The sequence below is a fragment of the Cricetulus griseus genome, chromosome 3 (assembly GCF_003668045.3).
Source record: "Cricetulus griseus strain 17A/GY chromosome 3, alternate assembly CriGri-PICRH-1.0, whole genome shotgun sequence".
Taxonomy (NCBI): Eukaryota; Metazoa; Chordata; class Mammalia; order Rodentia; family Cricetidae; genus Cricetulus; species Cricetulus griseus.
This window is the reverse complement of record NC_048596.1, coordinates 13,741,869-13,754,604: the sequence shown is the minus strand read 5'-3', so window position 1 is coordinate 13,754,604 and position 12,736 is coordinate 13,741,869. Positions and strand designations below refer to the sequence as shown.

The 12,736-nt window shown below is 44.8% G+C and overlaps 1 protein-coding gene across 1 annotated transcript in view; it reads right to left on the bottom strand.

Annotated features, from left to right (window-relative positions):
• The window catches only part of Cfap43 (cilia and flagella associated protein 43), a 108,002-nt gene that overhangs the window by 46,342 nt on the left and 48,924 nt on the right, over positions 1-12,736 (bottom strand). Inside the window, exons 10-11 of the mRNA XM_027407056.2 lie at positions 8,949-9,029; positions 6,584-6,732 (exon numbers count right to left, since the gene is read on the bottom strand). Of these exons, the coding sequence (XP_027262857.1) occupies positions 6,584-6,732; positions 8,949-9,029 (230 nt within the window). The remainder of the gene's footprint in view (positions 1-6,583; positions 6,733-8,948; positions 9,030-12,736) is intronic.

The window sequence follows — 12,736 nt, the reverse complement described above, 5'->3', positions numbered from 1 at the left end:
ACAGAGATCAGCATGGACAGTTTAGACAGCATGAATAAGTTGGAATAATCGCAGAGATACAAGGTATATTCAACATCTGCAAAATAACACACAAATAGATTCAAGAGTAGAAATCACCTCATCATCTCAATGGACACAGAAAAGGCTTTGATGAAGTTCAATGTCCCTTCATAATAAAAGTTCTTAAAAAAAAAAAACAATCCATGGAACTCAAGGAACATATCTGTGTATAAATAATGACTACATATAACAGATCCATAGTCCAAATTCTAATATTTGGAGAACATTGAGCGTTTCTACTAATACTTGGAAAGCAAAAAGGATGCCAACTCCGTCCACTCTATTTAATGCAACGCCCAAAGTCATTAGGACAGTAAAACAAGAGAATGAAATAAAATGGATACAAACAGGAAACGAAGAAACCAAAATATCCTATTATGCAAGTCACATGATACTATCCTTGAAAGTCCCTATGGACTCTACCAGAAAACTCTTTGATTAGGTAACACTTCTAGCTAAGTAACAATATAAAATCCGCACACAAAATCCAGTAACTTTTATGTATACCATAAAAGAGTGCTGAAAAAGAAATTTGGAAAAATATCCCATTCATAACAGATTTTTTGAAAAAGAAAAACTAAGAACAAACATAACCGTGGAGGTGAAAGACCTCTGCCCTGAAGACTTTGCACACTCTGGAGAAAGAAGTTGAAGACATTAGAAGATGGAATTCTGTGTTTGTGCATTGGCAGGATTAGTGTGTGACCATGTCTCCATCACCAAAAGTGGTCTTCAGCTGTGACACAATCCTCATCAAAATCTCTGCGATTTTTCTCCACAGAACTAGAAAAAAATCATCTTAAGATTCATATAAAAACATGAAAGATCCCTGGATACAAATAGTCATTTTCCAATTCATGTTTGAAAAAGTATTCCACGTTTGTAGACATCAGGGAAAGGCAATGAAGACTTCTCTGAGACTCTGCCTCATCCCGATTGGTATGGCCAGCATCACGGAAACAAATGACAACAAATGCAAGCATAGATGCAGGGAAGGAGGAACCCTTATTTGTTGGGGGTGGGGCTCTAAACTGTGTAGCTGCCATGGGAATAAGTACGGAGGTTTCTCAAAAACCTAAAAGTTGAAACAATATACGATGTAGTCTTGTGTAGCTTTTTTTTTTCCCCTGGAGATGAACATCTTCCATCTTGAAGGGAAACTTGTGAAAACCTTGGGAGTGGAAGGGGAACACCACATTTTAGACTGGATGTTTCCAGGAAGGTGAAACAGGGTATTCTAAGGGAGGTTGAAACTTTCTATATTGCAGCAAAATTTGTTAGGCTCAGGTAGTAAGCAACTCAAAACAGCTTCAGAAGTCCCTGAAACTGACCAGGTTCACTTGTCCCTCCCTTCCAAAGCACACAGGAGCAGTGAGTCCTGCTGAGACTGACCCCCCAGGAGGCTCAGCCCATCACCAGCAGCCTGAAGGAAACAGAGCAGCTGAGGTGCTTGGAAGACACAGTGGCCAGGTACACTGCCTGGAAGAGCTCAGACCTACCGAGCCACCCGCAAAGGACACTCTTCACCCTTGAGTGTCCTACAAGCTGTGCAGTGTGCTCCAGGTTTCCAGCTCTTGCGAGCTTTGGTGATGCAGTTGTCTTTGAATCATTTCTGCTTCCTAGAAGAGGCCCTCATCCATAGTCCTGGAAGTAACTCTGCTGGTTGGGTTTTTGTTTGTTTGGTTAACTCATCTGGGAAGACAGAGCTTCAATGAAGAAAACGACAGCATCCCACTGGCCTGTAGACAAGTCTGTGGGGGGGCGTTTTCTTGATTAATGACTTATGTGAAAGGGTGAAACCCACTGTGGGTGGTGTTATCACTGGGCACACGGTTCAAGGCTGTATAAGAAAGGTGACTGAGCAAGCCTGAAAATAGCATTTCTCCTCTGCCTCTGTTTCAGCTCCTAGTGCCAAGTTCCTGCCCTGACTTCCCTTCATGATAAACTCTAATCTTTAAGATGAAATAAACCATTTCTTGCCCCACCCCTCTCCTGCAAAATAAAAATAAAAATAAAAAACCCCAAAACCAAATAAATAACTCCTCAGGCTGGTGAAGATGTAGAGTAAGGAGAACCCTCGTCCATTGCTGGTGGGAGTGCAAACTTGTAGAACCACTATGGAGATCAGTGTGGTGGTTCCTCAGGAAACTGAGAATAGATCTACCTCAAGATCCAGTTATATCACTCTTGGCTCTTGAGCATACACACAAAGGACACTTCATCCTACAACAGAGACACTGGCTCATCCATGCTCATTGACGCTGTGTTCATAATAGTCAGAAATTGGAAACAGCCTAGATGCCCATCAATGGATGAATGGATAAAGAAAACATGGCACATCTACACAATGGAATATGACTCAGCTGTGAAAAATAAACAAATCATGAAGTTCACAGACAAATGAGCTAGGAAAAAATTATCTTTAGTGAGGTAATCCAGCCCCAGAAAGACAAATACAGTATGCATTCACTTACATGTGGATGCTAACTGTTAAGTCTTCAATAAGTAAGCTACAATCTGTATAGCCACAGAGGTTAGGTATTGGGTAAGGGACTAGGGGAGATGCACGGATCCCCTTAGGAGGGGAAAATAGGATAGATAGTTATGGGTAGATGAGAGGGGAGCCTGGAACAGGAGGATCCAATAAGGAGAGGGAGGGAAAAGGAAGGGAAAGAGGAAATGTGGGGAAGGATTGCTAAACAAGGGCCCTTGCGGGGAGTCATAGAAAACCTAATACAGCAGAGGCTTCCTAAAATACATACAAATATGAAGACAACCTAAATGAAATTGGCAAATAATGTAGGAGACAGAGCCCCAACTGGATATCTCTTGTCACCAAACGCAACTTCCAGTACTGGGAATGGTTTACATTCTAATCAAGTTGTTGGCCAAAGGGACCTCCTGGGAACCGCAAGCAACTCAAGCTGTTGCCCAGGCTATTTGTTGCTCTTCACAAACTGACAGCAAAGCCCTATTGCTGAAGACATTCTCTATTCAACACCTTGAACATGGAGACGTCAAGCTAGTGCCTATATAGAGCCTTCACCCCTCCTGACTAGTGTTCACAGCACCGGAAGGTAAACACCAACTTAGCTACAAACCCTTAACTCTACAGTACCGACCTGCCTGCAAGATGTGCTGGTCAATAGTGGCAAAAAGCTTGTGGGAGTAACTGACCAGTATGTGACTGCATTTAAGGCCCATCCATGAGATGGAATCCATCCCTGGCCAAAAACTTGAAACAAGATAAGTCAGAGACCTAAGGGAAACCTTAACACTACTGTTCTGCTAAAGGAACGTACCCAGAAAATGACTCCTAGGATTCCTCAGGAAAATGGGAATCAGTCTACCACAAGATCCAGCAATTCCACTCTTAGGCATATACCTAAAAGGTGATGTTCACATCACAAGGACATGTGATCAACCATGTTCATAGCAGCATTATTTGTAATAGCCAGAACCTGGAAGCAACCTAGATGCCCCCCTCAACTGAAGACTGGCTAGATACAATGTGGTACATTTACACAATGGAGTAGTAGTCAGCTGGGGTGGGGGGTGGATGGGGGGTGGTGGTGGTATGGGGGTGGACAATGGAATCTTGAAATTCGCAGGCAAATGGATAGAACTAGAAGAAACCATCCAGAGTGAGGTAACCCAATCACAAAAAGACAAACATGGTATGTACTCATTCATATGTGGATTTTAGACATAGAGCAAAGGATTACCAGTCTACAATCCACACCACCAGTGAAGCTAGGAAACAATGAGGACCCTAAGAGAGACATACATGGTCCCCCAGAGAAGGGGAAAGGGATAAGATCTCCTGAGCAAATTGGGAGAATGGGGAGGAGGGGAGAGGGAGCTAGGAGAAAGAGAAGGGGAGAAGAGGAGGGGAGAGGAGGACATGAGGGAGCAGGAAGGTTGAGTCGGGTGAAGTCCAGAGATCTATAAGGATGACTCCAACTAAGAACCTAAGCAATAGTGGAGAGGCTACCTTAAAAGCCCTTCCCCTATAATGAGATTGATGACTACTTTATATGCCATCCTAGAGCCTTCATCCAGTAGCTGATGGAAGCAGAGGCAGACACCCACAGCTAAACACTGAGCTGAACTCCTGGAATCCAGGTGCAGAGAGGGAGAAGTGATGAGCAAAGGGGTCAAGACCAGGCTGGAGAAACCCCAGAAACAGCTGACCTGAAAAAGGGGGAGCTCATGGACCCCAGACTGATAGCTGGGAAACGAGCACAGGACTGATCCAGACCCCCTGAACGTGGGTGTCAATGAGGAGGCCTGGGCAATCTCTGGGGCTGGGATAGTAGACCAGTGTTTATCCCTAGCAAGAAATGGAGTAAAATAGGGTGTTAGTGGGGGGCAGGGAGCAGGGGAGGGAGAGGGAACTGGGATTAACATGCAAAACAAGCTTGTTTCTAATTTAAATATTATAATAATAATAATAATAATAATAATAATAATAATAATAATGTCTCCTAGTGACATGCTGCAATACTCAGATATCAGTGCCTTGCCTAGTTACCATCAAAGAAGCTTCCTCCTGAAGAAGATGGGAACAAACACAGAGACCCACAACTTGACAGTGTGCAGAGAGTGAGAGACCTTGGGACACTCCGTCCTTAATGGAATAAAGTCCTTCCCCTTAGGGCTCAAGGAACCCTGTGGAAGAGGAAGCGGAAGAATGGTCAAAGCCAGAGAGGGTGGGGGACACAGAGGAAACAAGGCCTTCTAAACGCAGTGGGCAGGACACATACAGGAACTCACAGGGACTGGCACCATGCACAGGACCTGCACGGGCGTCTGTGCCACATAGGGTCGCAGTGCTGACAGGAGAAGTGGACATGTGTCCCCTCCCTAACCCAGGAGCGATGGAAGCTATCTCCAATTGACAACTACTCAGAAATGGATAACTAGCTTTCTCCAACAGCTTCACTGGTGATAAAAACCACTGTTAAGGGTAGGCCTCATGCCCAGCATTATATAGAAAATATTTAAAAAAAAAATCCAGTGGTAATTTTGGAGGTTCTTTGTCTCAATGTGCAGTCAGGGCATTTATTTTTTAAATCATTTTATTTACATTATAGGTACTTTGCATATATATTATGGTTTCCTTGTCTGTGTTTTTATAGGATTCCTCTATGTGTGTGTGAATTTGTGTCTCTCTGTCTATATGCTTTTCTTGTGCTTTTTCCTTGACTCCCTTTCTTCTAGTTTTTGTTCTATCCTATTCTGATTTGTTTCTGTTTTATTTTTATTATTATTCTTTAGATGGCTGTTTGTTTTCTAGCAAGAGTCAGAAAAGGGGTGAACTTTGATGGGGGGGGAAGTGCGGAGGCTCTCAGAGAAATTGGAGTGGGGAAACCAAAATCAGAATATATTGTATGAAAATAGTGATTTTCAATAAAGGAAAAGTAGAAAAAATAATTGTAAAGAAAAATGAAATCAGGACATCTTTAAGAAAATGGGTGGAACTGGCAACTGTTATATTAAACTTAACAGGCCAGAAAAATACTACAAGCAGATTTCAGGTGTGTGTGTGTGTGTGTGTGTGTGTGTGTGTGTGTGTGTGTGTGTGTGATACTAGAAGGGGCCATAAGAGAGTAGAGAGATCTTAGAGAGGGGAGGAAAAATAGAAGCTAATGAAACATTAGAGCAGAAAATGGACCCTGAGGGGCAGCAAAAAGGGGACTAGGAAAATGGAGCAAGCATAGGTGGCAAATGAAAACAAAGTACGAAACCGTTATCACCAAACTTATTACTTTCCATAATGTTGAAAACTAGTAGAAATGTCTTTGAGACTATTGCTTCAAAGGATTTGAAATGATTTAAATGTCCATCGTTATACCACTGTTTGAGAAAAACGATGGAGCGTGTACAATAGAGTTCCATGCCTCCATTCAGCCTGTGGCTGTTGAACATTCTCCAGAGGGGCTGGGAGACAGCTCAGTTGATAAAGTGCTCCTCCTGCAAGCATGAGGACCAGAGTCTGAACCCCAGAACTTGCCTGAAAAAAAGCCACAATGGCTTCTGTACATGATCTCAGGGCTGAAGAGGTGGAGACAAGATCTCTGGGTCTCACTGGCCAACCCACCTACCATAGCCCAATCAGTGAGTTCCAGGCCAGTGAGAGATCCCATCCCTGCAAAAACAAGGTGGCTGGCATCCGAGGAAATGCCTTGCACACATTCACTCACCTCACACAAGAGCACACACCCCAGCCTCTCTCATTATTTGAAGATCATGTAAGTGAACAGAAGTACTGGTCTTTTTGTTTATTTATGGATTAAAAATGTCTTTGAAAAGTGACATTGGAAATAGGTAATAGGCTGCTCCTGGGAGGGGGCTATGTGTGAGAGACTTTCTACTGTATGCTCCTTTGTACTTTTTGAATGCTGAACCGAGTGAGTGTTCAAAATAATTAAAATTGCAGAACTGAAAAATCAAGGCTGCTTCTCTGGAGCCCCCTATCGATAGACCTGATGACAGTGTGGCCAGAGTAGGAGATACTTACACCAAGATCTTCACTGGTGACTCAGAGAGGAAGGACTTGGTAATCACCCGGAGGGACTCCACATCACGGGTGTCCAGGAAGTATAGGTAGCCATCCACTGTCCCCACAGCAGCCGACGAGGAGGAAGGGCAGCACGCTAGGGCAGTTGCCTGTTTAACAGAAGCCCCAGAGAATGAGGCCTGCTGCACATACAGGAAACCTACTGGGCTGGGCATGTAGTTGGGGTCTGTCAGGCTTGCATTTAGCATGCTCCAGGCACGCTATTTCATCTTCTGCCCAACCCCCACCCCACCTCAAATGCTTAGAATTTTTGAAAAGCCTACAAACTTGTTATGGTACATATTTCTTTTCGGAAAGTCAACATTCCTGAATCAGACCAATTGCATAGGCAACCACAGGAGTATCTATTTGGTATTTTATGCTAAAACTAAAATGACAGAATCTAAAGAGGTATTGAAGAAAACTAAGCTGTAATCTGTCAAGAAAACATGGTGTCTGTTTACGATTCTAAGTCTCATATGCAAAAGGATGCAGAACTCTCAGAACAGAGCATTCTTCTAGCCAAGTGGGCTTTTTTTTTTTTTCCTGAGTTTGGGAGTGCAGTGTGCGTGCATGTGTGAGTGTACACATATATGTGTGAATGTATGCAATTATGCAATTATAGGACAAACTTAATCATCAACTATCTTCCTTGATTTCTCTCCACCTTATATACCGAGGCAGGGTCCCTTGCTTGAACACAGAACTTGCTGATCCAGCTAATCCATCCAGCCAGCTTACTTCATGGAGGCCTGTTTCTGCCTCCCACACATTAGGAGCACAGGTGATCATCACACCTGTACAGTATTTACATACGTGCTGGAGATCCTGGACCTTATGTCACACAGCAGGCATCTTAGTTCCATGCCTTCCTCCCTTCCCCCAGCACGTGCCTGTACCTGGCTCCCTTCAGTGGGCTTTTGTTACTACATATTAATGGAAAGCCTTTACAGGACTTCTGGAGAGAGAGAGAGAGAGAGACAGACAGACAGACAGAGAGAGAGACAGACAGACAGACAGACAGACAGAGACAGAGAGAGTCATCCTCAAATTATCAACTGAAATTCTCCTCTATTCTAGAGCTATAGTGAGCTACTCTAAATAGCAATAGCAATACCAAGGGACTCATGTCCTCTCACAGGTGACAGGGGAAGTTTCCCCATTACAGGCATCTAGCTGTGGTGGTGCTGGGCTGGGCTCCTTGAGAACCACAGCCTAAAGTGTTCACAGAGAAACAGCTGTGGGAGAGGCAGAAATATTTGGCCTCAGCATCACTGGGTCTGTCCAATGATCGTATCTCTGTAGTGCAGTGGGATCTAACATAAAGAAAGACCCATGGTTCCCAAGCAGAGGTTGGTCTGTGGCTATGTATCAAGCCTGGCTTGGAGTTCAGTGCAGGCTGGCTAAGACCTTCTGACGGTGGCCTGGTTCAAGAGGAGCAGGGTGAATCCTGGTTACACAGCCTCCTGGGGGGACTGTTACATACTCACCTCTTGTCTGCAGAGATGGATGTGGAAGTCTCTAGTTCTAGATGTTCTTGTAGAAATTGATACATACAAGCCTTTGTCACACAGATTATGTAGTGTTCTATATTCCGTGGCTTTGTAGACAAGATTTTTTATTGCTACATTTCTGGGAGGGGTGGTATCATTTTTTTTTTTTGCAACTTGTAACAGTATATGGCATGATCCTTAGTATCATGTCTTATATAATTGACCGATATCTTTTATAATTGACATTTTCAATTTTTTAGGAGAGGAGGACTGGAATTTCCCTACCTTCTGAGAGGCAATGGGAAAAATCTAACACTATTATTATTAATTGGGTCCTTACATTTTTTTTACATTATTTTATGCAAAATGTACTGTGAATTGTGCAGAGGTGATGGCATGTTGAGGAACGCATCATGGGTGAATGGCAGACAGCCCTTCTATTTCTACTGCAATATCCACTGAGAAATCATCTCCCATCGTTGCTGGGGCTCTGTGGGATTCATGTGGCCCATTTTCAGGGCTGAGCTCATGTTGATTTCACAGGGACTACTCCCTCAGAAGACTCTCCCCCAGAGCTTCAGCTAGGGGGGACTTCTGTTGTGTCCTCCTCCTCCTCCTCCTCCTCCTCCAGGATGGTTCCCTTCTCCACCACTGTGATGTGAGGTTGGCACTGTGCCAGCTGGGTGTAATTAAATCAGGGCTTCTTAAACTCGAACTCTGTGTGGGTGAAACAACATGGTACCGAGGATTTCCACAGACCGATGAGATGGGAAACAGAAATGTGAGTGGAGTTGCAATGAGTATTTTCAACTGATTTTATCGGGTACACTTACTGGAGTTCCCAGATAAATCTTGCTAGTACAAGTGCAATCCTCTATCCACAAGGCAGCAATTTCCCCTGAATTTGTGAGCGTCTGTAAGAGAAGGAAAGGTAACACTGAATGGACCATCAGACTCTGCTGTGGGAGCACATGCTGATCATCTAGGATGTTAACTTGGGACGTCAGCTAAAAGCTTCACTGTTTGTGTATGTTATTAATAATTTATAAACTCAACCTAAATTCTTATTTTCTGAAGAAGTGCTAACTATTACCATTTCTTTATCCTGTTTTCTTCTCTCTCTTCCCCCCTTTCTCAGTCTCCCTGAAACTGAAAGACCCCCAGAAGCTCAGGCCTCTAGGATCTCAGCCCAGGACCTCAGTCGCCCCAATCACCAGGCGGAGTCGAAAGCTTTATGCAAACTGCATGAGGCTTTATTATAGTTGTTTAACGAGCTAACCCCACATTAGCTCGGGTCTTTCATCCACCCGCCATGGCAGATGGCTAGGAAGGACAGCTTGAAGCGTCTGCATAGAGATCTTACAGGGCAGTGTAAGGGGAGTGTTTAGGGGTACGCACAGGCTCAGGATTGGTGTGCCTCCAGGCTTGGAGGGTTTGCCCTGTGTTGATTGGTCAACTGGTAGTTATGGGCCATAGGCCCTCCCAGGATGGTTGCTATGCTCTGCGTGTCATTGCTGTGCACTTGTCTGAAAAGCACATCCAGAGCCGTAAAGCATAGCACCACCAGCTAACTTCTGATTGGTTCCTTGCCATGAGTCAGGCATTTGACCTCCTAGTGACCAAGGCAAGGTCAGACAAGCACGTATTCGGCTGTTATGGCTGCCAAAATGGGAAGCTGGTCCTTTCAAAACAAGGCTTCATAAATAACCCAAGTGAGGCTTGAACTCCCGATCCCCCTGTAAAATATTCCTTTCTACTATGTGAATATATGTCACTGTGATTCGTTTAATAAGGAAGCTGACTGGCCTATGGTGAGACAGGATAAGGTTAGGTAGAAGAGCCAAACTAAGAGAACACTGTGGAGAAGAGGGGCGGAGTCTCAGGAGTCATAAAGAGACACCATGAGATGCAGATGGAGGAGGATGGGGACTACACACATGAGGTAAACAAGCCTCTGGGAGCACTGAAGTTAATATAAATGGGTCAATTTAAGTTATAAGAGCTAGCTAAAAACTAGTCTAAGCTATTGGCTGAACCCTTTTGATTAGTATTAGGTCTCTGTGTGGTTATTTGGGAGTGGGCTGGTGGGACAAAAAACTCCACCTACATCCATCCCCGTGTCTCCTCCCACATGCTAGGGTTACAGGCACAAACTATTATACCCGGGCTCCTTTTGTGTTTTTAGAACGATTATCTTCAGCACTTGGGAGGCAAAAGGAGGTGGATTTCTGTGAGTCTGAGGCCAGCCTGGAGTATACAATGAGTTCCCCACCAGCCAGGGCTACAAAGTAAAGATATATTCAGTGGGTAAAGACACTTGCTGTGAAGCCTGATGACCTGAATTTGAACCAGGGACCCACATGGGGGATGGAGAGAACCAACTCCCACAAATTGTCCTCTGACCCCCTCATGTGAGGGTATGCATGTGCACAAACACACACACACACCACACACACACCACACACACACCACACACACACACACACACACACACACACACACACACACACACACACACACACACGCACACCACACACACACACACACACACACGCACGCACGCACGCACGCACGCACGCACGCACGCGCACACACACATGCACACACACACACATACACACATGCGCATGCACACACGTGCATGCGTGCACACACACCCACACCATAATAATAAAAATGTAAGAAATAAAACAAGTTATCCTTCTTAACATAATTTTGATTCTTTAAGAATTTTCCATCATGCACCCCGCACTTGCCCATTTTTTAGTCTCCTCATATCCACTCCTCACCCTGTAGCATACCCCCAAAATAAAATTTAAAAAAATATTAATTAAAACCAAACCAAACCAAACAGAACAGAACAGAACAGAAAAACAACAAAACCCATGTCACTCCTCCATCCTTCCTGCCTCTACAACACCTGTTTGTCTTGGTGGCACTGGAAGCTGTGCCATGTAGCAAACCCTTTAGTCCACTCAGCTTTACTTGCAAATGTCCATCGCGATGAGTTGTTGGTCTGGTTCAAGGCCTCTGACTTCTTGTACATCATCTATACTGTTCTCCCTTACCATAACTTCTCTCAGATATCCCGCTGTTGCCCCAAGTCGTGGAGATCTTTGCCTATAGCCCTACAGGACTGTCCCTTCATGAACTCAAGCAGGTCATAGACTGGGTAGATGTTGAGGTGGGCCAGCTCAAAGCTCTGGATGTGGGTCTGGGTGGTGGCTGATTTGGCCGGTCTGGGTTGCTGGGACCACTCCCCTCAGGTGAGGGGTAAGGCCAGTTCTTCTACACCCATGGCATTGGGGCCAGCTCTCCCATGCCCATGGAAAGGGGTGAGGCCTTCTCCAGTGTGGGGTCAGATCTCCCCCAGGGGCAGGGCCAGGGCTCCAGAGCCGGGGAAGGGAGATGCCAGCTCAGCACAGCCCTTGGATTTCAACACTCATGGTTCTTGGCCCCCTGTGGTAACAGGAGTCACAGATAGCAACACAGACCTGGCTGACATGGGGACATGGATCCAGATGTAGCCCTCAGCAGCAGCCTGGGCCCAGATGTCACCATGATCCCGGGAGGCAAGCAGGCCACCAATATCAGCCTGTTCCTTAACACCTTTGCTGCTTCAGTTCTGTCTCTTTCCACAACACATGGACTGGCCGGCTTCTCTTTCCCATTCTTCACCATCTATTTGCTCATCAAATGGTGTCTACTTGCCCAACACCTTTTGCACCAGGTGGGCCTGTGGATGTCTTCAGCTAGCCCAGGGCCATAAGAACACAGGCAGGCCCAAACAAGCTATCTTTAATACAATTTCAATAACACAAGTAGGTTAAGAAAGGTGAAATAAGAGAGTAGAAAATGTGGCTTAGTGGTTAAGAAAACTGACGGCTCTTCCTGAGGAGCAAGGCTTGGTTCCCAACACCCACATGGTAGTTTACAACCCTCTGCAACTCCAGTTCCAAGGGATCTAATGTCCTCCTTTGGCCTTTGCAAGCACCAGACACATATGTGTGCACAATCATACGTGCAGGTAAAACACCCACACACATAAAAATAAAAATAAAGTAAAATAAACATTTCCCCCCCACAATCACACTTCAAATAAAAATGCTCTGGAAACTCAACGGGCCCCTTGCCTGATGATAATGATTAAGCCTAGAAACAGGAAATTCTATATTGTTCTTTTAAAATTCTTTTAGTTTTAGAACGAGTGCTTTTTAGGACTACAGAAGTTTTGAGCAGCAAGTTTGGTGGACGCCCCTCTCCACCCCCCAGGTTCCTGTTGTTAACAGCTTGCATCAGAGTGGAGCATGGGCTGCAGCATACAGGCACACTGAGAGCTACTGACTACTGTCTGTAGTTTACATCAGGGCTCCTTCAATCTTTGTGTTGCTCATTCTGAGAGTTTGGATGAGTGTAATGGCAAGCATTCACCAGCACTGCACATACAAAGGACAGTTTCTGTGCCTTGAAACGTCTCCTCCTGTCTGTTCAGGCCTCTCTCCCCACACCCCTAACAACCACTGATGGTTTTCGTTGTCTCCATGGCTTTGCTTTTTCCAGAACATCATGTTAGAGTCTTACAGCACCAAGGCTCTCCCGGATGGCTTCTTTCACTTATCCA